Source organism: Macaca mulatta, chromosome 10 (assembly GCF_049350105.2).
Source record: "Macaca mulatta isolate MMU2019108-1 chromosome 10, T2T-MMU8v2.0, whole genome shotgun sequence".
Taxonomy (NCBI): domain Eukaryota; kingdom Metazoa; phylum Chordata; class Mammalia; order Primates; family Cercopithecidae; genus Macaca; species Macaca mulatta.
In genome coordinates this window covers 114,972,114-114,995,790 of record NC_133415.1, presented here as the reverse complement: position 1 = coordinate 114,995,790, position 23,677 = coordinate 114,972,114, and the positions used below count along the sequence as shown (strand labels likewise).

Below are 23,677 nucleotides of genomic sequence, written 5' to 3'. Positions count from 1 at the left end.
TGGGACAGGCAGGCTGCCAGCAGCTGAGCTGTCCTTGCCCTGTGGCCCCTCTGCAGTCAGGGAGACACCAGGCATGGGCCTGGCTCGGATGCATCAATCCCTGACGGCAAAGACTTAAACTATGGACAGAAAAGGTGATGCGGCAGCCTCGAGGGGCAAACGCAAGGCCCCCTTAGCTGCCGTCCCACCAAGGGATGCCCATCGTCTCCCTTCGGCTTGGCAACTGCCTGGCGCAGCACAAGGATTCTCTTTAAATCCCCAGCAAACGGAGCCGAGTGGAAATTCCGTCCCACATTTCTAGGCACATGTCTCCTTCCACTCCTCACTACACCCTGCCTAGGCCACGGCTGCCTTCCGGGAATAACGCTGACAGTTCCATGGCCCACACCCCCTTTAGTTAACTTGCTGTGCACACGGCAGCCCAGCCAGAAACACGTAGCTGGGTCGGATATTGGGTGCATTCAGTCGTGAAGCCTGAGGCTTCCTGGCTCCCACCGAGCACAGCGCAGCGTTCTGAAGGACAGGAAGAAGCTGGCCTCACTGCTCTTCTCAGACGGCTGATGGAGAAAAGCACACAGCTGCCTGCGCTGCTCTGCCTGCACTTGCGTCCCCGGCCCCACCCCTTGTGCAGCAGTGAGCCTCCCTGAGACACTGGTGCCTGGGCTTGCTGTACTGTAGGGCTGCTGGACAATGGGCCAGACCCAACCCCAATGTGGATCCAGAGGTCTCTCTCCGTAGCAAGCCATGGAAGCGTGACGGGCACTGTGCTGAGAACCCGGGTCTGCACCTCTGACCTGGGGCTCTGGCCGTGCGGTTCTGCTGAGCTCACCCAAGAGTCCATGCGTGCACGGCGCAGACCCGAGTCAGCGGCAGGGCTACCCTGTCATGGGCACCCCAACCCCTCATTAGGGGTGTTAATCAGCACAAAGGAGCCAACTGGCTAATCAGTCAGCACACGCTGACAGACACAGGAAATACAGAAGGCAGGCGGGCTGGGGGCGCACGCTGACAGACGCAGGAAATACGGAGGGCAGGCGGGCTGGGGGCACAGAATGCTCCCCCACCTGAGGACATCCCAGGCCAGCAGGCGGGGCCCCAGAGACCCAGAAGCACCACAACTCCTATGTGTCCACAAGGCACTTTCTTTATGCATTCAAAGCCACCTCGTTCACACCCAGGTTTGCTCAGACAGGGAGGCCCAGAGGCGACCCCGCTCTGGCATGGCTACCACCTGAGCGGCTGGCGGCCCTTGCCCAGCTCGGCCTCCACGTAGGCGTCATGCAGCACCTTCAGGTGCAGCAGCAGCTGCTCCAGGTTTTCACCAGTCAGCGCTGACAGCGCAATGACCTCCCGTCCCAAGTGATCCCGGAGCTGGGACAGATTGGCTCGGGCTTCAGGGAGGTCAATCTTATTTGCGATGATTGCGTGGGGCCTCTCAGACAGGCCCTCTTCATACATCTCCAGTTCATATTTTAAATCGTCAACTTGAGTCCATGGCTCAGGCTGAGAAAGATCCACCACGAACAAGAGAAAGCGGCAGCGCTCGATGTGCCTGAGGAAGGCGGACCCCAGACCCCTGTTCTGGTGGGCGCCTCGTATGATGCCAGGGATGTCGGCCACTGCAGGGAAGACAGGGGCACACGAGGTGACCACTCGGCCCAGCCAGCACCAAGAGCGCCTTCCATCTCGAGTCTGGGAGGGAAGGCCTGGAGCCCACTGCGGAGGCTGGATTTCCTGAGTTCTAACACTTTCCTTTCAAGGACCACCTTGAACTGAAGCCATTTGATTTAGCACCTGGGTGATTCATTGGGCCAACTGACACCCGAGGAATTCAGTGCTGGGAGATGTCTGGGAGACCGGCATGGTGATGGGTCCATCTAGTAGGGAACATTTAATACCTTCTCTTTCTGCTTCAAATAGGATTCAAAAAAGAGGAAAATGGCTGCCTGTACTCTACTAATAATCTGATTACTGACAGAAATTATTGTAGAGTACTCTGCAAATAAAAAGTGCCGTCCAAATAACCTTACCAGCAGGCTTACTATTTTTAATGGGTACATTGTCTTCTGGGAAAAAGTTTTATTCTCTCAAACGGCACAAGGAAAGCTTTTAAGTCACATGTTGTGATGCTGCTGAGCTTCCACAGATGAAAGAGGGGCACAGACAGAGTGGGAAGAAATACTGTCCTCAGGGCTGGAATTTCTTTTTTTTTTTTTTTTGAGATGGAGTCTCGCTCTGTCACCCAGGCTGGAGTGCAGTGGCACGATCTTGGCTCACTGCAAGCTCTGCCTCCCGGGTTCACGCCATTCTCCTGCCTCAGCCTCCCGAGTAGCTGGGACTACAGGTGCCTGCCACCACGCCCGGCTAGGTTTTTGTATTTTTAGTGGAATATTTTTAGTAGAGACAGGGTTTCACTGTGTTAGCCAGGATGGTCTCAATCTCCTGACCTCGTGATCCACCTGCCTCAGCCTCCCAAAGTGCTGGGATTACAGGGGTGAGCCACCACATCCGGTCAACAATGCTACATTTTAAACAGAAAGCTAAATTTAAGAGTTACATCATTATTTTTCTGAATTATGTCATTTAAACGTAACCTTTGGGAGAATTCTGGAAGTTCTACCTGCTATTTGTTGGTGGCCTTCATAGTGGACGATCCCGACGTGGGGCTTCAGGGTGGTGAACGGGTAGGAAGCCACGGCGGGTCTGGCGTTTGAAATGGCCCGGAGCAGTGAGGACTTCCCGGCATTGGGGAATCCCACCTGGGGGAAAGAGGGAAGTCAGCAGTGTACAGGTGGGAAAAAGGTGAGCCGCACAGCTGTTCTCTTCTAGGCCACTGGCAAATCCCCATCGAGAACAGTGGATTTTCTAGAGTTCAGTGTGTGCAGATGCTGTTGGCAGTGGGGACACCTACCATCCCGGCGTGGGCCACCGTCTTGAGCTCTAGGTGGAGAACTCGCTGCTGTCCTGGCTGTCCAGGGGTACAGGTCACAGGGGCACGGTTGTCGTTGGCCAGGAAGAAGCGGTTGCCTTTCCCTCCTGCCCCGCCCAGTGCAGCGATGTACTCGTCTCCCATGCGAGACAAGTCGGCCACGACTCTGCCTCCCTCCTTCACCAGCGTGCCCACGGGGACCTGGGAAACAGCAGGCACTCATCAGCTGAGCTCTATGAGCAGTGAGGACAGGTGGCCTTAACCCATTCCTGAAGCAAGTGCTAAGGAAAGAAGAGCAGACTGTGCCGGGTGGCTGCCCGCCCCACTCACCTCTGCTGACGGCTCTGGAGTACAAGGAGAAGGTCCCAGAGCTCCAGAGGTTTCATGGGGCTGGGTACACACCCTTCTGACTACACAAAGGGCTTTTTCAAATAGTGTTTCTAAAACATTAGGGTGAACTGAAGCAACCGGAAAACAGCTAATCTAAGAGAAGAATGAAACAGTTCACAAAGGAGATGCAGGCCCGCTGGGTGCCAGTGGCCTCCCTCAGTCAGAGGGCGATTCATGGGGCCAGAGGCAGAGGAAGTGTGCGTGCCGTGGGCTCCCTCTTTTTAGAAGAGAATCATTTCATGAGTCTTTTTTTTTTTTTTTTTTTTTGAGACGGAGTCTCGCTCTGTCGCCCAGGCTGGAGTGCAGTGGCACAATCTCGGCTCACTGCAAGCTCCGCCTCCCGGGTTCACGCCATTCTCCTGCCTCAGCCTCCCGAGCAGCTGGGACTACAGGCGCCCGCCACTGCGCCCGGCTAATTTTTTCTATTTTTAGTAGAGACGGGGTTTCACCATGGTCTCGATCTCCTGACCTTGTGATCCGCCCGCCTCGGCCTCCCAAAGTGCTGGGATTACAGGCGTGAGCCACCGCGCCCGGCCTCATGAGTCTTTCACTAGACATGCACGTAGTGCGACCCTGGTACAAATGCCTGTCTGGGGTTGCTTCGAGGGGTGGGGCTGCTTTCCCGCTGTCTGCCAGCCTCTGCTTCCACTGTGCTGCTTCCTGGCTGTGGGTGTCAAGTCACAGGGGCCCCGTGGGTCACACAGTGGCCCCCAGGAGCCGGATGATCCAGAACAAAAGGGACAGGGCCAGCTCTGGCAGTCTCGGCTCACCTGGACGTAGAGGACGGCGCCACTGCGCCCGAAGCAGTTTTTACTGCCGCCGTCTTCTCCACTGAAACCCTGGTACTGCGACAGGACCGACGACAGGGACTTGACTTGCTGGTCAACTAAAGCGAGAACAAGAATCTCAGTCCCTTTGTGTTACGGCAACCACGGCCTATTGCTGACGTCTCTGGGTCCAGTTTAAGAACCTTAAAAATACGTATGGAAGCGAGGAGTGAGGCTGCAGCAGAAGTTACAGAACCAGCAGTGTCTTTTTTTTAAAGTGAAATTCTTATTTTCCTTCAAAATGTGCTATCATTTCTGAAAATGTTTAAATTTCTCATTTTTTAAAGTAGTTATATTCTACGACTTTGTTGTGAATGCTTCATTCCCAGCTCGCTCTGTGTCTATGCTGAGTGAGTGTGAATAAAACCAGCAGCTGGCAGCACCCACTGAGACCACCGCACAGGCCTCGTGCTTTCACGCGACCGGCACGTCAGGTTCCCTGACAGGAAACTCTGGGCTCCTGAAATTAAAAAACAAAACAAAACATGTTCAAAGTTGCTTTTTCTTTTTTTTTTTTTAGACAGAATCTTGCTCTGTCGGCCAGGCTGGAGTGCAGTGGCATGATCTTGGCTCACTGCAACATCCGTCTCCCAGGCTCAAGCAATTCTCCTGCCTCAGCCTCCCGAGTAGCTGGGATTACAGGTGCCCGCCACCACACCCAGCTAATTTGTTTTTTGTATTTTAGTAGAGACGGGGTTTCACCATGTTGGCCAGGTTGGTCTCGAACTCCTGACCTCAGGCGATACCCTCACCTTGGCCTCCCAAAGTGCTGGGATTACAGCTGTGAGCCACTGTGTCTGGCTGAATATCCATATAATTTATAAAAATGATATCCATACATCAGGGGTTTTTTTTGTTTATTTTTTTAAGACAGGGTCTTCCTCTGTTGGCCAGGCTGGAGTGCAGTGGCATAATCGGAGCTCACTGCAGCCTTGACCTCCTAGGCTCAAGCCATCCTCCTGCTTCAGCCCCGAGTAGCTGGGACTATCAGTGTGTGCCACCACATCTGGTTATTATTTTTATTTTTTAAGAGACAGGGTCTCACTATGTTGCCCAGCCTGCTCTCAAACGCCTAGGCTCAAGTGATCCCCCACCTTGGCCTCTCAAAGTGCTAGGATAACAGGGTTGAGCCACTGCGCCTAGCTGGGTTTAAAAATTTTTCCTTTTTGGCCGGGCGCGGTGGCTCACGCCTGTAATCCCAGCACTTTGGGAGGCCGAGGCGGGCGGATCACAAGGTCAGGAGATTGAGACCACGGTGAAACCCCGTCTCTACTAAAAATACAAAAAATTAGCCGGGCGCGGTTGTGGGTGCCTGTAGTCCCAGCTACTCGGGAGGCTGAGGCAGGAGAATGGCGTGAACCTGGGAGGCGGAGCTTGCAGTGAGCCGAGATTGTGCCACTGCACTCCAGCCTGGGCGACAGAGCGAGACTCCGTCTCAAAAAAAAAAAAAAAAAAAATTTTTCCTTTTTTTTTCCGACAGGGTACTGCTCCGTCACCCATGCTGGAGTGCAGTGGTGTGATCACGACTCACTGCAGCCTTGAACTTCTGAGTTCCAGCAATCCTCCTGAGTAGCTGGGACCACAGGTGGACGCTATCACCTCTGGCTAATTTTTTCAAAAATTTTTTGTAGATCCACAAACCTTGAGACCAAAAAAAAAAAAAAGACACGGTCTTGCTATATTGTCCAGGCTGGCCTTGAACTTACAGGCTCAAGTGATCCTCCCGCCTCAGCCTCTCCCCAGCCCTGCCCGCACTGCCCCAGGGCACCTGCCTCTCAGAATGACGTGTCCGCCGTTGCCTCCGTCCCCTCCATCGGGGCCTCCAAACTCCTTGCGGGGCTCACTGTGGAAGCAGCTTGCCCCGGCGCCTCCGTTTCCTCCACAGACAAGCACTCTCCGACAGTCCACAAAATACCTTTTCTACAGAGAGCACAAGTATCCCACGTCATCTCAACACTCCGAGGTCCTTTCACGAGACCATACATCCATTTGAGATGTGCCTCTTCCATTTACGACAGCCTATTACAATTACAGGTTAATGACACTAATACTGCTAATCGCTTCTAAAATCCAAAGAAAAAAAACAGTTCCTACAAGTCAGTAGCATTTGTAGACCAAGGTAAACCCACAATGCAGATGTAAGTATTCTGTGTGAACCTACACTTCAAAAATTCAGCATTTCTTATTCTGGGTGAGACTGATTTAAAACCACCACCAACAAAAATCAGCATTTTTAACCTAAAAAACCCACATCTTGTTTAGGAAATAGTCCTTAAATAATGTGTTTTTCCATTAAAAAAAAAAAAACCCATTCCTGAAATCATAGATCTTTACTCTTAGAAAGTTCCAGTTTCCCAGGATGCGACAGGGAAACAAGGAGTTAGAGTCGTTCCTGGATAATTACCAGGCTTTCGACTCTGAAGAAAGAGTATTTTCTGGGGCCTGACGAAAACAGCGCTCATTTAAAAAATGTCGTGATGCAAACTGAGCCCCTCGCTGGAGGGAAAGTTTTTTTTTTTTTTTGGCAGAGTCTCGCTCTGTCGCCCAGGCTGGAGTGCAGTGGTGCGATCTCTCACTGCAAGCTCCGCCTCCTGGGTTCACGCCATTCTCCCACCTCAGCCTCCCGAGTCGCTGGGACTACAGGTGCCCGCCACCACACCCGGCTAATTTTTTGTATTTTCAGTAGAGACGGAGTTTCACTGTGTTAGCCAGGATGGTCTCGATCTCCTGACCTTGTGATCCGCCCGCCTCGGCCTCCCAAAGTGCTGGGATTACAGGCGTGAGCCACCACGCCCGGCCAGGAAAGTTGTTTTTTTTTTTTTTTTTTTTTTTTTGAGAGGGAGTCTCGCTCTGTCGCCCAGGCTGGGATGCAGTGGCTGGATCTCAGCTCACTGCAAGCTCCGCCTCCCGGGTTTACGCCATTCTCCTGCCTCAGCCTCCCGAGTAGCTGGGACTACAGGCGCCGGCCACCTCGCCCGGCTAGTTATTTTTTGTATTTTTTAGTTGAGATGGGGTTTCACCTTGTTAGCCAGGATGGTCTCGATCTCCTGACCTCGTGATCCGCCCGTCTCGGCCTCCCAAAGTGCTGGGATTACAGGCTTGAGCCACCGCGCCCGGCCGGAAAGTTGTTCTTTAGGTCACTAAGGTAGGTACAATCTGGATAAAGAGAGAACCAACCAGGATACTGTTCAACACACAACAGCTCCTACCACAGGAGGGTCAGCTCCCGCGGCCCAGGGTGCTGCAACCTCACCACACCCTGGGGAGGACGCCTGGCTTCTGCCCATGCATGTGCACGGACAGATGCGCCCTAGCCCTGTCCCAGGGCTGCTGCCTCTGCACTCCCATCTAATACTCCTCAAATGCAGCTTTTTTGTTTTTTTTTTTTTTTAAAAGAAAATATACAAACATTTTAAGATTCTTTGGCACCACCATGTGGAAAAACCATGAACTGCTATTTCCAAATCTCAATATGTAATGCCGTCATGTGCCAACGCAAGCAAAATCCACCAGACAGGGAAGAAAGCCCCACTGGTGAGCACTACACGGAGGACAAAACCTCGGCTCACTTTCTCCGCTGGGGATGAGACAAGCCTGTGCAGACACTTCAGCTATTTGAGCACACATCCCACCAAAGCAGCTTTTCCACTGGAAGTGCGGTTTGTCCCAGTAATGTTTATCTAAAGCCCCTCCATTCAGGAGGAAATGAAGGGAGTCATAAATGTGCATTTTCTTGAATTTATTAGAGACAATTCATGTTTTAAATAGGAGGTTTTGGTAAACAGAACAAGAAAAACTTGTAAGGCTTAAAGAACCATAAAATGGAGGGTCTATTGCCCTGACTTGTTTTATTTTTATTTATTTATTTAAATTTTTTTTTTTTTTTTTTTTTTTTTTTAGTAGAGACAGGGTTTCACCATGTTGGCCAGGCTGGTCTCGAACTCCTGACCTCAAGTGATCCGCCTGCCTCAGCCTCCCAAAGTGTTGGGATAACAGGCATGAGCCACCACGCCCAGCCCCTACATTTGTTTTAAGAAATAGCCACACATATTAAAGGATATATGTAACATACATGTAAGATACACAGGCTCATGGTAAAATGAGTAGCCTGTATCACAGCTTTCCAAGCATCCAGCGCCTCTCCCAGCCTGCTGGGATCTGCTGAGTGTGGGATTTCGCACACAGGCCTGCGTTTCACCCCACCATTTTCAGGAAGCTCCACATGCCCCATCACCAAGATCACAGAGATGAGATCAAGAGGAGGACCCAAAACCACACCCTGTGCCTTCTGAGGAGGAGACAGGCAAGCTGCTCTGACTCCAGAAGTCTCACCAGCTTTTTCTCAGAGAGCGGCTTCTTCCCCGGGAGTTCCTGACGCTTGGCGTGGTCCGCACAGCCGACCGAGAGCAGCCTGGGAGAAGCCTGCTGTGGCAGTCGCCGGCTGGGCTTGAGGCCAGCCCGTGTGGACAAAGCCCAATGCCCCACGTCCTCAAACACGGTCCTCAATCTTGCTGAGAAAAGCCTTGCAGGTGACATGGCCCCTACAGAAGTCAGATTGGCAAAATGAGATGCCTGGTTTAACCCTGGGCATGAAACAGAAACGGAAGAGGAGGGTCTCATGCAGCAGGTCTCCATGCACGTTTCTCAAACAAACAAGTGAACTGATGAGTCTGACTCTCCTGGTCACTCACCGTCTCGGCCCTGGGTCACGTCTTGTCCTCTGACCCGTCAGCCTATCTGTGACTTGGGAGCAGGATTTCTGTACAAAGGATTGAAAACATTAAATCTTCCACAACACTGGACATATCCTCTTATGGAATAGCAAGTATCCGCTCAACGAAAATATTAAAAAGGAAATCTGAAGTGCAAGTCAAAATTTCTTGAAAAACACCCATTTATTCAAATGTTATCAACAGTGTTATCTTGTGTAATTTTCAAGTTGTTATATTGGAACACAAGAATATTAACCATGGAGCATAGCGGCTAAGCACCAGGCTCTGGAAAGCAACTCTAAGGGAAGGCCACGCACCTGTGTGGCCTCAGCCTCCTCACTTGTAAGGACAGGGCTGGGTGAGGACGGGCTGAGCTGATTCACATGGCTGCACAACAGCAGCCCTGGCTGTGGCACTGACAGAATGAGAAGTGTCCACTTGGCCTCTGCTCCTGGCTCCTGACACACAGCTCTCAGAACACTGGTAATTTCCTGAGTGACAGGGGTGATAGGGGTGCCTGGTGCAGAGCTCCTAAATCCCTTGGACTTCCTGGGTGACAGCAGTCTTCTGTTCTAATGAGGCACCTCTTGGTGGGCTCCTGGATGGCCTTGGGAGGGGGCTGGTCATCATAAAGACCAAGCCATGATGAGAAGCCTGGGCCTTTCAGCCCCACCCCCACCCTCCAAACAGGGGAGAGGGGCTAGAGGCTGAGTTCATAACTGATCATGTCTCCATGACGAGGCCTCCATGGAAATCCTTGAACTAGGGGCTTGGGAAAGCTTTCAGTTTGGTGAACTCATCCCTGTGCTGTGAGGGCAGCCACAGAACTCCCTGGGTACAAAGGCTCCTGTGCTCAGGACCCTCTGGGCCTCGCCCGTGCCCCTCCTCACCCAGCTGCCCACCTGTGCCCGCTGTGGCATCCTTTATAGTAAACTGGCAATGCAAACTAAGTGCCTTCCTGAGTTCTGTGAGCCACTCCCGTAAATCATCAAACCTGAAGGGGTCATAGGAACCCCCAATGTGTAGCAAGATGGACAGAAGTGTGGGTACCCCAGGGACCCACTACTTGCGGTCAACATCTGAAGTGGGGGGCGGGTTGGTGTGACTGAGCCCCTAACCCCGGGGTCCGTGATCACCACGGCAGGGTCAGAGTGAACTGAATTAGAGGATGCCTGGCTGGTGTCTGCAGAGGACGGGCGAATTGTTGGTGTAGAAAACCCACACACTTGGTGCCTGATGTGCGGTGTGGGTGGAAACACCCCTGGGGCGGCAGGGTCGGCACAGCTGCAGACTCTAAGTGCCAGCTACTGTCACTCTCAAAGCCTCATTTAAGCCGTCACTCACTCATTCCACCGCTCATGACAGCCAGCTACCTTGCCAGTGCCAAGGGCACAGTGAGGAAGTCGCTGACCCTGCCCTCCAGGAGAGGACAGCCCCTACCTTCACCATGAGCACAAATGCCCTCCTGCTTCCAGAGCTCCCCATTCTTCAGCAGGTCCCACAGGAGGGACCTTACAAGGCGCTCCCCGTCCTGACTACGAGAGGTGTGTACAGAAGGGGCCCCAGTGGATGGCTGAAAACTCAACACGAGGCCAGCGCGGGAGCACAACGAGGGGACACCGCCCGCCTCCTCCCTCACAGTGCCTCGGACGCCTCCCTCTCCCCGGCCTCACTCCTCCAAAAGGTGCCACCTCCTTTGGGGGGTCACTACCTCTGCGGGGTCCTTGGCCATTCTGCTTTAATTCTGAGGCAATCACAGAAAAGCTGGAAGAAGAGTACAAAGAACTTCCTCCGGAATCACTTGAGTCAGTCGCCGACTGGACTTCCCTATACCCAGAACCTTCCATGTGTGTTTCCTACAGACAATGGTGTCCCCTCCAGAACCAGGGTGCCATCGAGACTGGCCATGACCAACAGCCCCTCCCCATACCCTCCCACGTGGGCCCCAGTCCCAGCAGCACCTCTCCCCTCAGGAGAGTCTGCGTCCCAACCCCGGCTTCCTCAGCCTCTCCTGACTCCGGGCCGGCCCTGACACGGGAGGCGGCAGGCCAGCTGTCAATCCCACAGGAGGCGGCAGGCCAGCTGTCAATCCCGGCTTCCTCAGCCTCTCCTGACTCCGGGCCGGCCCTGACACAGGAAGCAGACAGGAAGCAGCAGGCCAGCTGTGAGCAGGACGTCCTCATTCCCAACTCAACACTCTGGGCTCATTCTAATTTTCTCTTGTGGTCCTGCTAACTCCATTCTCTGACTATAAGAAACTGTGCCTCCGTGCCCTTTAAGATATTTATGGAGCTGCTCAACCCCTACTGGGACATGCCCACAGCTCCACCTCCCCGCCTGCTCCCAGAGCTCCCCATTCTTCGGCAGGTCTCTGTTCCCCGACTGGTTGAGTTCCCATGCCGGCCCACCTGTCCATGGGACACCCTCCCCTTGATATCCTTCCTGTAAATATATTTTAAAGGACCGCCGATTTTGAGATGGTTTTAGATTTGTGGACAAGGTGCAAAGGCATTCCCGCGGACTTCCTCCCCAGTGTCCCCCACAGCCGCACCTGTGTGGCCTCCACTGGTGCACTGCTACTAACTGAGCTCCAGGTGGGGCTCGGGGCTCAGCAGTTTCCCAAGAGCATCCTTCTCTTCCAGGACCCAGGCCAGGATCCACCCTGCTTTTTACCATTATGTAGGATATTTTTAAGTGCTTGAAGAAAAGAGGCACCGAGGCATTCTATACGCGGGGAAAATCTCTTTCAGAAAGGAAGGTGCAATAAAGATTCTCAGATGGCAGAAAACGAACACAGTTTGTCACTAATATACCTGCTGTATGAGGAACGCTCAAGAAAGTTCCTCGGGTTGAAGGAAAATGATACCAGAGGGAAGCCTGGATCTTGAGGAGGGAAGGGAGAGCAACAGAAATGGTAAATATAAAATACTATTGTTTTCCTCTTAGGAGTTCTTAAATATGTAAGACTTTAGACAAAAAAAATATTGTGTAGTGGGCTTCCAACGCGCATAGAGGTAATACACATGAAAGGCAACAGAAAGGTCAGGAGGGGATTCAAGGGACCCAGATGACTGCAAGGTCCCCACGTTTCTGTGAGGGGCACAGTATGAACTCTGAGCAGACAGTGAAGGCTAAGAGGTGTGCAGACTGGAACCTCCAGGGCAATGACTAAGACACAACACAAAGACACAGATCCAAGAAGCCAACAGATAAATGAAATGCTCAGAACGAGCCCAACAATTCAGAAGAAAAAGAACAAACAACAAAAAACAGAGGGGACAAACAGGAAAGCAATAATAAAAGTGCATCTAAATCTAACCATATACATCATTTCATTAAATGTTCACGTGTACAAATTGTAATTAAAAGGCAGAGGCTGACAAAGTAGATTAAAAAGAGCCAGCTGGGCACAGCGGTTCCTGGCTGTAATCCCAGAACTGTGGGAGGCCAAGGCGGGAAGAACTCTTGAACCCATGAGTTCGAGACCAGCCTCGGCAAAATAGCAAGACCTCCGTCTCTACTGAAGGAATTAGCTGGGCATGGCGGCGCACCCCTGTAGACCTAGCTCCTTGGGAGGCTGAGGCGGGAGGATCACTTGAGCCCAAGAATTCAAAGCTGCTGTGAGCTGTGAATACGCCACCGCACTCCAGCCTGAGCAATAACAAGAGAACGAGACGCTTTTTTTTTTTTTTTTGAGACAGGGTCTCACTCTGTCACCCAAGCTGGAGTGCAGTGACATAATCACAGCTCCTTACAGCCTTGACTTCCTGTGCTAAAGAGATCCTCCTGCCTCAGCCTCCCGAGTAGCTGGGGATACAGGTAAGTGCCACTGTGCCTAACTTCTAAAATTTTTTTGCAGGGACGGGGTCTCCCAGTTACCCAGCCTGGTCTCAAGCGATCCTCCTGTCTTGGCCTCCCAAAGTGCTGAGATTACAAGCATGAGATTACAAGCACCACACCTGGCCTGAGACCCTATGTCTAAAAATAGAAAAACAGTAAAGATACAAAATCTGAACAATACTATCAAAATATTTATCTAGTTGACATTTATATAACAGTACATCCAACAACTGTAAAGTATACTCTATTTTCAGGTGCAGGTGGAATATTCACCAAAACAGACCATAAGATGTGTCATAAAAGAAGTCTCAATACATTTAAAAGAAATCATATACAGTCAGCCCTCCGTATTTGTGGAGTCAACAAACCTCAGCTCAAAAATATCTGGAAAACAAACAAAACAGTAATAATACAACAATTTTTTTAAATTTAAAAAATAAAGTATAACAGCTATTTACAAAGCATTTACATTGTATTATACTATAAATAATCTAGAGATTATTTAAAGTATACAGAAAGGCTGGGTGCAGTGGCTCACACCTGTAATCCCAGCAGTTTGGGAGGCCCAAGGCGGGAGGATAACTTGAGGCCAGGAATTCGAGAACAGCCTGGGCAAAATAGTGAGACCTTGTGTCCACCAAAAAAAAAAAAAAAAAAGAAAATTAGCTGATTAGCTGGACATGGTGGTGCATGCCTATAATACCAGCTACTTAGGAGGCTAAGGTAGGAGGGTCACTTAAGCCCAAGAGTTGGAGGCTGCAGTGAACTGTGATCACACCACTCACTGCAGTCCAGCGTGGGTGACAGAGCTCCTGTGGCTTTGGAGGGGTGGGAAGTATATGAATGCCAACCACAGGGAATATTCTCAGAATTAAATTGGAAGTCAATAGCTAGAAAATATCTAGGAAACCTGCAAATTAAACAAGCTTCTTCTAAATAATCCACAGGTCAGAGAAGAAATCAAAAGAGAAACTGGAAAATGTTTTGAACTGAATGATAATGAAAATGCAAAATACCAGAATTTTTTTTTTTTTTGAGACAGAGTCTCGCTCTGTCGCCCAGGCTGGAGTGCAGTGGCGCGATCTCAGCTCACTGCAAGTTCCGCCTCCCAGGTTCACGCCATTCTCCTGCCTCAGCCTCCCGAGTAGCTGGGACTGCAGGCGCCCGCCACCGCGAAATACCAGAATTTAAGAGATGCAGCTAAAGCAGTGTTTAGAAGGAAACTTACAGTTCTAATGGTTACCTTGGTAAAGCAGAAAGATCTAAAATCAGTAACCGAAGGCTCCAAATCAAGAAACCAGAAAGAGCAAAGTAAGCATGGAGTAGAAGGAGGAGAATCATACAGAGCAGAAGAAAACAAAGAAACAACAGTAAGACGTAACGGGAAAAAACAGGCTCACTGAAGAGACAAGCTAACACACCTCTAGCTAGCCTGATCCGGAAAACAAGAGAGCACGACTCTCCACTGTCAGAATGTTCCACGGGTTATCAGCACACACCTTACAGACAGCAGAAGGGCAAGAGAATGCTAGGAACTACTTTACGCCAGCAAATTCAGTAACAAATTCAACTTACATGAAATGGACACATTTCTTGAACAAGGCAACTTATTAAAGAAACACAAGAATAAACAATCTAAAATAGCCCTGTATCTACTCAAGAAGTTAAATTTGTTATTAAAAAACACTCCCCAAAGGAAAACTCTAGCTCGGCTTGTTTTCCTGGTAAATTCCATGTAACATTCCAGGAAGAAACAATGCCAATCTTACACACTTTTTCAGAAAATAGAGGAAGTGAGATCACTATCCAACTCATCCTATGAGGCTAGCACCAAAACCTGACACTATGAAAAAACAAAATTATAGACCATACCCCTCATGAACATAGATGCAAATAACTCTTAACAAAATATCACCCAATTGAATCCAGCAGTTCAGAAAGGATTACACATCAAGACCTAGTAGGGGTAATCTCAACACAAGGCCACATCAAGCAGTCGAAACTCAGCCCAGGCACTTCTGTGTATCAACAGGTGGTACCACCGTCTCCACACCCACTCACGAGGAGGAAAACAAAACATCTCAGCAAACTGGGAAGAGACGGGAACATCTTCGCCCTGATAAGGGCACTACACGGGGCCTACAGCTAATCGCACTTAATGAAGAAAGACCGAACGGTTCCCTCCCACGATGGAGAAAAAGGGCCTCCACATGCACCATTCCAATGCAACAATGTCCTTTCACACACTGAAATAAAAGGGGAAAAAAAAAGAAAGGAAAAAAGGAAGAAATAAAACTGTCCCTGTTTACAGAAGAGAGGACAGAGTTCCATAGAGAATCCCAGGGAAGGCCGGGCACGGTGGCTCACGCCTGTAATCCCAGCACTTTGGGAGGCCGAGGTGGGCAGATCATTTGAGATCAGGAGTTCGAGACCAGCCTGGCCAACATGGTGAAACCCCATCTCTACCAAAAATATAAAAATTAGTGGGGTGTGGTGGCGGGCGCCTGTAGTCCCAGCTACTCGGTAGGCTGAGGCATGAGAATCGCTTGAACCTGGGAGGCGGAGGTTGCACTGAGCCGAGGTCACGTCACTGCACTCCAGCCTGGGCAACAGAGCGAGACTCCATCTCAAAAAAAAAAAAAAAAAAGCCCCAGGAAGTCTACAAGAAGACAATAAGGTGACTGAGCAAGATGGCAGGTTATCAGGCTAATATAAAAAAATCAATTGTATTCTTAAATACCAGCTGCAAACAACTGTAAATTAAAATTAAGAAAAAAACCCCATTTATGGCAGTGCCAAATACAAAAAGTACCTGAAAATCATTTAACAATAAACCTTCAAGACCTCTACCTCACTACTTGCAAAATACTGTTCTAAGTATTTTTCAGGGATTAACTCATTCAGTCCTCATAAAACTGTGAAGTCCTTCATCATCCTCATTTTAAAGTTGCGGAAACTGAGGCAGACAGGTGGAGAGACTTAACCCAGAGCTGTCAGATGGGTCAGGGGTGGGGCATAAAAACAGGCCGGGGAAAAACGACTCAGGCTCATCAACACAAGCACAGTCACAGCTCAGCCTGCTGGGACGTTACACCATCCAGCCCGGATATTCTGGAAACCAGACTTCCTGCCGCGGGTGACACGGAACCTGAAGATCAACCGCAGAGAAGGCCGCAAAGCCAACCAGAGACCTGAACTCGGAATCTTGCCTAATTTGCTTCCTCCTGTTTGCCCTTTCAGTTTCTCTTTGGAGGTCTGCTGAGTGCTGTGGCTCTCCCTTGCCAGATGAACAAATCCCACTGTTTCACGCCGCTCTTTGGTGTCTTTATCTTCCTTCCAACAAGGCTGCCCTTAACCTGTCCAGTACAGTCCCCACTGGTCAAATGTGGCCATTTGGCTAACATTAATGAAAATGTAAAAACTCAGTCCCTCAGGCAACATCTAAGTGCTCATGGTCACATCGCGAGTGGGTACCATATGGGACAGCACAGATTAGAACACTGCCCTCATCACAGAAAGTTTTTTTGAGACAGGAGTCTCACTCTGTCGCCCAGGTTGGAGTGCAATGGCATCATCTCACCTCACTGCAACCTTCGCCTCCTGGGTTCAAGCAATTCTCATGCCTCAGCCTCCCAAGAAGCTGGGATTACAGGCACCCATCACCACGCCCAGCTAATTTGTGCAGTGGTGTGATCTCAGATCACTGCAACCTCCCCCTCCTGGGTTCAAGGGATTCTCCTGTATCAACCTCCCGAGTAGGTGGGATTACAGCCACGTGCCACTACGCCTGGCTAATTTTTGTATTTTTAGTAGAGACGGGGTTTCACCACGTTGGCCAGGCTGGTCTTGAACTCCTGACCTCAGGTGATCAACCGCCTCGGCCTCCCAAAGTGCTGGGATTACAGGCGTGAGCCACCGCGCCTGGCAATTTTTTTTTTTTTTTTTGAGGCAGAGTTTCGCTCTTGTAGCCCAGGTTGGAGAGCAATGGTGGGATCTTGGTTCACTGTAACCTCCATCTCGTGGGTTCAAGTGATCCACCCACCTCAGCCTCCCGAGTATCCTCCACCACGCACCCACCACCACACCCAGCTCATTTTGTATTTTTAATAGAGGCAGGGTTTCACCATGTTGGCCAGGCTGGTCTCGAACTCCCGACCTCAGGTGATCCACCTGCCTTGGCCTCTCAAAGTGCTGGGATTACAGGTGTGAGCCACCACGCCCTACCAATATATCCACTTTTAAATGTATTCCTAACAATAATATCCTGCGAGGGGTAATACTGCATGCTGAGCTATCTTCCACTTGCTTTTCCAGACCAGCTTTCTACCCTGCCCTGTGCTGTGTGTCAGGAGCCTGAGCCTGCCCCTTAGGAAAACCTACTGGGACCTGGCCCTCTACCAGAGACCGGAGGCAGGAACAGGAGGCTGGGACACGGACCTCCTTGCCCACTCAGATTGAGGCTTACACCTCCAGTCCAAGAAGCCCTCCCCAGTGACTCTTCCCTCTCCTGGTACTGCTGTCTTCCCTGATCCTTTGGCGTCCAGGAGTAGAAACTCCACTGACACAGTTCCAGGATAAAGGACCAACCGTCATTTACCTATACTCTCTTTGCAAACGGTCCCTTTATAAACCCTCCTCAAATCCTCCTGTGAGCATGAAAAATGATTTTTTTTTTTTAAATGTATTTGAGAAAGAGTCTCGCGCTGTTGCCTGGGCTGGAGCACGGTGGTGCAGTCTCGGCTCACTGCAACCTCCACCTCCCTGGTTCAAGGGATTCTCCTGCCTCGGTTTCCCAAGTTGCTGGGATTACAGGCGCCTGCCACCACACCCGGCTACTTTTTTGTATTTTTAGTAGAGATGGGGTTTCACCATGTTGGCCAGGCTGGTCTTGAACTCCTGACCTCATGATCGGCTCGACTCGGCCTCCCAAAGTGCTGGGATTACAGGTGTGAGCCACCGCGCTCAGCAGAAACCTCATTCTTGACTTTACATTTTTTATGCCCATCTAAAGCAGTGGAGGCTGAGACTCAGAGAGGTTAAGTCACTTGCCCAAAGTCACACAGTGTCCTCTGGCCTCCCTGGCATGTTGCTGACACCTGCATTTTACCGCAGGAATCTTCCCACTGAGGTTCACGTACACATAGACTTCCCAAGGGACTAAGGCCAGGATAATTTCAAAGGAATCCATTTTCTCAAGTTTTGCTACGTTCTCTCTGCTAAAACAGAACTGCCTGAGGACGAACTTGCGTTTAAAACAATATGAGTTATCCTTTCCTATTTTTTTTCAAATGGGTCCACCCCTTTACAAAAGAAAGGTATTTCTCCAGCGACATTGCCCAACAATTCCCTGATTCCCATCCACGGGTCTGCGTGAACGCCATTCCTCCGCTGCTGCAGCTACGAGAACGTAAACGGGAACAGAACGGATAACCGGCTCTCACAGGGCAAAAGCCACCCACGGACAGTGAACTATCTGGCAATGCGTCTCCTTGAGGAGCGTTTACAATACAAAACTTTATTTTTATCATCCAAATGTGCATATATTTATGTTGTTTTGTGCAACTGTACACTACCAATAATCACTTTAAAATTCCAGAAGAAAATGTTTAATACTTACAGCCGTAAGTATTAGGCAAATACTTAGGCAAATTCCTAAACAACTTGACTCGGAACTCACACGCGGCACCCATCCCTGTGACAGAGAAGCACGCGGGTGGCTGACAGGACTTCCGACCCCCAAACGCGGCTCTGCGGAAAGAGTGGGGCAGGACTGGGGAGCAAGGCGCCGCTCCCCACCGCGGTTCGCAGCCCGGCAGCCCTCCAGGCTTCTCAGCTCCTAGGCCGGGGCCTCTCCCGCTCCCAGCGGCCCCGTACCCCGCGGCAAAGCCGAGGCCCCTCCTCGCACCCGGGCCGCGACCACCCCCGGGGACCAAGCTCCCCGCTCCCGCACTCACCGGCTCGGGAGAGCACGTCACTTCCGGGGCGTCGCAAGCGGCCGACCACTTCCGGGGCCTCTCGGCTTGGGCAGCGCCAAGCCCTGCCTAGTGCGCAGGTGCAGAAGATACGCCGGCGGAACCGAGGAGGGACCTTGTCCCTAGGAGCGGGAGCAGGAGGAACAGCGGGAAGGCTGCGGAGCGCTCAGCTGCACCCGCGCTTTTCGCCGGCGCCCTCGCTGCCGAACACAAGGACAGCCGCCCCGCCCGTTCCACCCGGTGTCCAGGGACCCCCAGCTCCTCCGACCCCTCCGGCGTTTGCGGAGCCTCCCAGGTCTGATGAGGACACCGCCCTTGCCCGAGGAGGCTACTGGGCAACGCAGAGCAGGCAGTGGGGACCGCAGGGCAGCCCCGGGACGCCGTCCCCACCGCCCTGTCCCTGGCTCCGCCTTCCCGCCGCGGGGAATGCGGCGCGGACGCACGGGGACTGCCCAGGAGCCGAGGTGACAATCTACCGGGTCTTGGTAGTAAGTATTTGCAAAACAAATCACACCAAAATCCCATTAACTTCATGAAAACCCACTTTATAGGATGATTTTTGAAGAACCAGTTTATTAAGAGATTACACCAAAAGCATGAACAATTTATACGTCAATCTCCGGCTGAAAAAAAAAAATTAACCGATAAGGATGTTTTTTAAATGTACTGTACTCACAAATAACAAGACAAATTTGACCTGTTCAATAAATAGAAATGAAGTGGCTAAAAATTTTTAAATGGAAAAGTCTTCTTTGTACAGTTTTGAAGGGATGCCCCCTATTCAAGCCTATACGTAGAAAAACTCTGACAAAATCAGAGGTTTACTTAAGACTCCAACCATATGAGTGTATTAAGGTTTCTTTTCAGATCTTAGGAGATCTTGTCCACCTTAATCCCATTCATAAAGACTCTTGGCATGAGTTCTGATGTACTGTTTTAATATGCTAAGTACTGTCGATTCAACAACAAACCCTAATGGGTGATGAGCTTTTGCATACCAATATGAATTTGTCAGCCCTTCTGAAAATTGTGGTCATCATTTTTCAAATTCACAATTTGCTGGATGTCAGGGAACAAGAAGAAGAATGAGCGTCAATTTTCACATCTTCCTTTGCTTCTCCACTGGCCTTCCATAGAAGTAGTCAGAAAAAAACAAAGCACCATCAACCACACTTCACAAACAATTCATGTTAGCCTAAGCTTTTCTCAACATTCATAGGACAGAAGATAGAGTAAGTTAATGAGAAGGAATTGCTGGCATCACTTTCCATCACAATATTACATAAAAATGGACAACACATTAAATAAACATTCTGTTATTAATCATTAAATATATTAACACCAAAAATCATGTATAAATTAGGAAATAAATGTACAAACTATTTTGCAAAGTGCTTTTTAAAATATATACACAACATTCAAGATATTCTTAATGTAAGACATTTCAGATTGAAGTTTTGGGATAAGTGTCCTTTTCTTTCAGAAAGTATTATTAATACAGCACTTAAAAAAACACACAAACACACATAAAAGGCATATTCCCAGATTGGCAAGGAATAAAAATAAACTATTTTCACAGTTATCTAAAATGTTTAACATTTTCAGTGGGAAATTTTAGTCCCCGATTGAGTTTGCAAATTAGTTCTATGAAAATCGACAGGAAAAGAACAAAATCAAGGGAGATGACTCCCTAACTGAAATTGCTAATACGTTTGTCAATTAGCAATTAACTCTCATTTCAGTAATTTAATATGAACATATATTTATTTTTAAGCCCTCACCAGTGTTAAGGGTTTTAAAAACCCTTACGCCTACAAAATAAACACTTCTGTCCCCATTTGTGTGTGACATCTGTCCCGTAGAGGAGGGGAGAATGTCCTGGAACAGGACTGGTATTCGGCACAGGCAAGTCCTTTAATCTGTGCCTCAGTTCTTCATCTCTAACATGGGAACTGTTACTCCAGATTTCCTCATAGGGGCTGTCAGGATTAATTCAGGCAAAACACATAAGTGACTTGTAAATTCTAAAGCAACTCTGGATAATTACTTTTAACTGTGTGTGTGTGTGTGTGTGTGTGTGTGTTTTGAGACAGAGTTTCACTCTTGTCGCCCAGGCTGGAGTGCCATGGCGCAATCTTGGCTCACTGCAACCTCCGCCTCCCAGGTTCAAGCCATTTCTGCTGCCTCAGGTTCCCGAGTAACTGGGATTACAGGCATGCGCCACCATGCCTGGCTAATTTTGTATTTTTAGTAGGGATGGGGTTTCTCCATGTTGGTCAGGCTGGTCTTGAACTCCCAACCTCAGCTGATCTGCCTGCTTCAGCCTCTCAAAGTGCTGGGATTACAGGTGTGAGCCACTGTGCCCGGCCAAGAATTTTAACTTTTAAAACAAAACATCAATTGAAGAGAAATATCATTATTAGTAGGCCTCATATATCAAGCATTGGATATCTTTTGTATTTTCTTGGTAGTTCTTGGAAATTCATCAGCATTTATCCAAAGATTTTTTTAAAAGGATTAATGGCAAATATGAATATTATTATTCCACGTAAAGGTTGATCAAAAGTCCATGCTACTTATTAATGGAAATGTGGGATTTTTTTTTTCCTTTGACCATACTTTTGCAAGTGTGCTGTCTTTAATGTTCACACAGAATTTAAATGGGATTTAATGTCCTAGAAATGTAAAAATTACTCAAGTTTCTCTATAAAAAACCTTTACTTTTCATTAGAAAGAACACAGTAATGTTAGTGGATGTGACTTTCAGACATCCCTAAAAGAAAAGAAATGCTTGCTTGGAGATCTGAGCAAGTAGGTCCTGGAAGAAATAATATAAAATAAACAACTTGCCAACTGTTTGGAAAATTTGATTTGAATATTTTAAATTACCTATCAACTTAGAATCGGGCGTATTAACTATTCCAATCCCAGAAATGACCATCAGCTGAACAAGGGTCAGAGCCAGAGTAACCCAGAGAGCTGCCTCTTTCCCTCAGCAATGCCGCCGGCCCCGGGTTAGGCGACTCGCCCGCGGCCCTTAGGGATTCGTATTTGTCTGGGATACAGTCACTGATCCCTGTTTACTTTTTAATTCAAAACTATGTTTCATATTTATCTGGAATACAGTCACTGATCCCTGTTTACTTTTTAATTCAAAACTATGTTTCATATTTATCTGGAATACAGTCACTGATCCCTGTTTACTTTTTAATTCAAAACTATGTACCTTTTTGGATAAACGGAGCTGGCGAGAGACAGGCAATGAGCAAGCTCTGGAAGTGGCCATCTGTGGCCTCTCCCGTGGGAGGTGCTTATCCTTTTCGTTATGTAACAGAAACTGGCCCAACACACAGAAGATGCCCTCCCACCCACCCCATCGAGGCACAGGAAGAGGCTGCCCTCCAGGGGCTGTGTGTGTCCAGCTGTGGTGTAGCCAGTTAAAGAGAAGTTGACAACCCACACGACAACACTGCACGGGGAGGGAACGAGACCTAAGGTCTGCTGACGGGAACAGGTGGACTGTGGTGTCCTCGAGATCTGTCCCGCCCCCTGGGTACAGAATGCTGATGACAAAATGGCCCCCAAAGCTAGCTAGGAACATTGAGAAGGGGGCAGGGGGACAAAAAAAGGACACCTCTCCATGTACCGACATACAATACTATACACAGCACCAAAAGTATCACACCACCAAGCGCTGTCTCGCGCCAGGGGTGCGCGCTCGGCGTCATACCCAGCATGAAATGAGCACGCTTCACATGCAGACGTGGCACTGGGCGAAAGGGTAACCAACATGTCACAGTTCACCAGAGCTGCCGCCAGCCCATCCGGCCCCTGGATGAACACGCTACCACAAGGGCTCCAGCCAGAACGTGTGTCCCTCACTGCTGGTAATTTCCATACTGGCCCTAAAAGAGATCAAGACACAGATTACACCCCTATAGTCACGAGTAAAAGGAAGACAGACGTCCACCCCAGCCAGGACACGGGGTAGGAGGGACAATGGCAAGCAAACCACCTCTGCCCACATCTCAGGCGGGCAGCGAACGGCTTTCCAGAAGCCACCGGCCAAGCCTGGGGCTAACAACGTAGAGAGGGCCAAAGGTTCATTCGTTCAGTCGCACGCTGGCATCGCTGCGGCTGGGCCTGTGCCAGGCCTGGCATCAGAGCCTTACACTGGGCCTGCTATGCAGGAAGGCTCTCCTCCAAGTTGGCCCCCTGGGAGCTGATGCAAACACCATCTGTCCCCCAGCCCGCTAAAGTAAGAAAACGGGAGCGGGACGACCAGGGTAATGCGTTTCAATCTATAAAAAATCTGAAGACCCGGCCTGGGCAACATGGCCAGAATCCATCTCTACAAAAATCCAAAACTTAGCCGGGTGTGGTGGCGTGTGCCAATAGTCCCAGCTACTTGAAAGGTGAGGTGGGAGGATGGCTTGAGCCCAGGAGGTCAAGGCTGCAGTGAGCCATGATTATGCCACCGCACTCTAGTCTGGGTGAGACACTATTTCCAAAAAAAAAAAAAAATCTGAATTTGGAGGCTGAGGTAGAAGGACTGCTTGAGCCCAGGAGTTTGAGACCAGCCTGGGCAGCACAGCAAGACACCATCTGTACCAAAAAATGGAAAAAAGTAGCTTCAGCCAGGCGCAGTGGCTCATGCCTGCAATCCCTGCACTTTGGGAGGCCAAGGTGGGCGGATTACTTGAGGTCAGGAGTTCAAGACAAGCCTGGCCAACACAGTGAAACCCCGTCTCTACTAAAAATAAAAAAAAAATTAGCCAAGTGGTAGTGGCACGTGCCTGTAATCCCAGCTACTTGGGAGGCTGAGGCAGGAGAATCACTCGAGCCTGAGAGGTGGAGGATGCAGTGAACTGAGATCATGCCACTGTGTTCCAGCCTGGCGACAGAGTGAGACCCTGTCTTAAAAAAAAAAAAAAGAGGCCAGGCATGGTGGCTCATACCTGTAATCCCAGCACTTTGGGAGGCTGAGGTGGGAGGATCACCTGAGGT

The 23,677-nt window shown here is 49.7% G+C and overlaps 2 protein-coding genes across 13 annotated transcripts in view; both read right to left on the bottom strand.

The window, feature by feature from the left end:
* Positions 1-1,120: 1,120 nt before the first annotated feature.
* Positions 1,121-22,426, bottom strand: MTG2 (mitochondrial ribosome associated GTPase 2). 4 transcript variants are annotated; one of them, XM_015148639.3, is made up of 8 exons: positions 18,653-22,426; positions 8,838-8,905; positions 8,479-8,687; positions 5,919-6,066; positions 4,090-4,205; positions 2,912-3,130; positions 2,621-2,759; positions 1,125-1,619 (listed from the first exon to the last, which is right to left on the bottom strand). In XM_015148639.3, the coding sequence occupies exons 3-8, from the start codon at positions 8,680-8,682 to the stop codon at positions 1,225-1,227; spliced, it is 1,221 nt and encodes a 406-aa protein (XP_015004125.3). In that variant the 5' UTR covers positions 8,683-8,687; positions 8,838-8,905; positions 18,653-22,426; the 3' UTR covers positions 1,125-1,224. The 4 variants fall into 4 exon arrangements, with proteins under 4 accessions (NP_001245018.1, XP_015004125.3, XP_015004124.3 ...); XM_015148638.3 differs by having other exon boundaries at positions 18,316-18,677; NM_001258089.1 differs by lacking the exon at positions 18,653-22,426 and having other exon boundaries at positions 1,121-1,619; positions 8,838-8,851.
* The window catches only part of SS18L1 (SS18L1 subunit of BAF chromatin remodeling complex), a 39,849-nt gene continuing 35,395 nt past the window's right edge, over positions 19,224-23,677 (bottom strand). For 7 of the 9 annotated variants that reach the window (XM_077952135.1, XM_077952136.1, XM_077952137.1 and 4 more), the window contains one exon: positions 19,224-22,575. In XM_077952135.1, coding sequence (XP_077808261.1) covers positions 22,549-22,575 — 27 coding nt within the window. In that variant the 3' untranslated portion in view covers positions 19,224-22,548. The remainder of the gene's footprint in view (positions 22,576-23,677) is intronic. The other 2 variants (XR_013400105.1, XR_003720207.2) reach the window with 1 other exon arrangement.

What these genes read in the sequence shown, in the direction of transcription:
- MTG2 (XM_015148639.3), bottom strand. Translation starts at nt 8,682, where the DNA reads ATGTCACCTGCAAGGCTTTTCTCAGCAAGATTGAGGACCGTGTTTGAG. An exon ending in CGCTCTCTGAGAAAAAGCTG is followed by an intron (nt 6,067 to 8,478) that starts GTGAGACTTCTG and finishes TGCTCTCTGTAG; the next exon opens with AAAAGGTATTTTGTGGACTG. An exon ending in GCGCCGTCCTCTACGTCCAG is followed by an intron (nt 3,131 to 4,089) that starts GTGAGCCGAGAC and finishes GCTGTTTCCCAG; the next exon opens with GTCCCCGTGGGCACGCTGGT.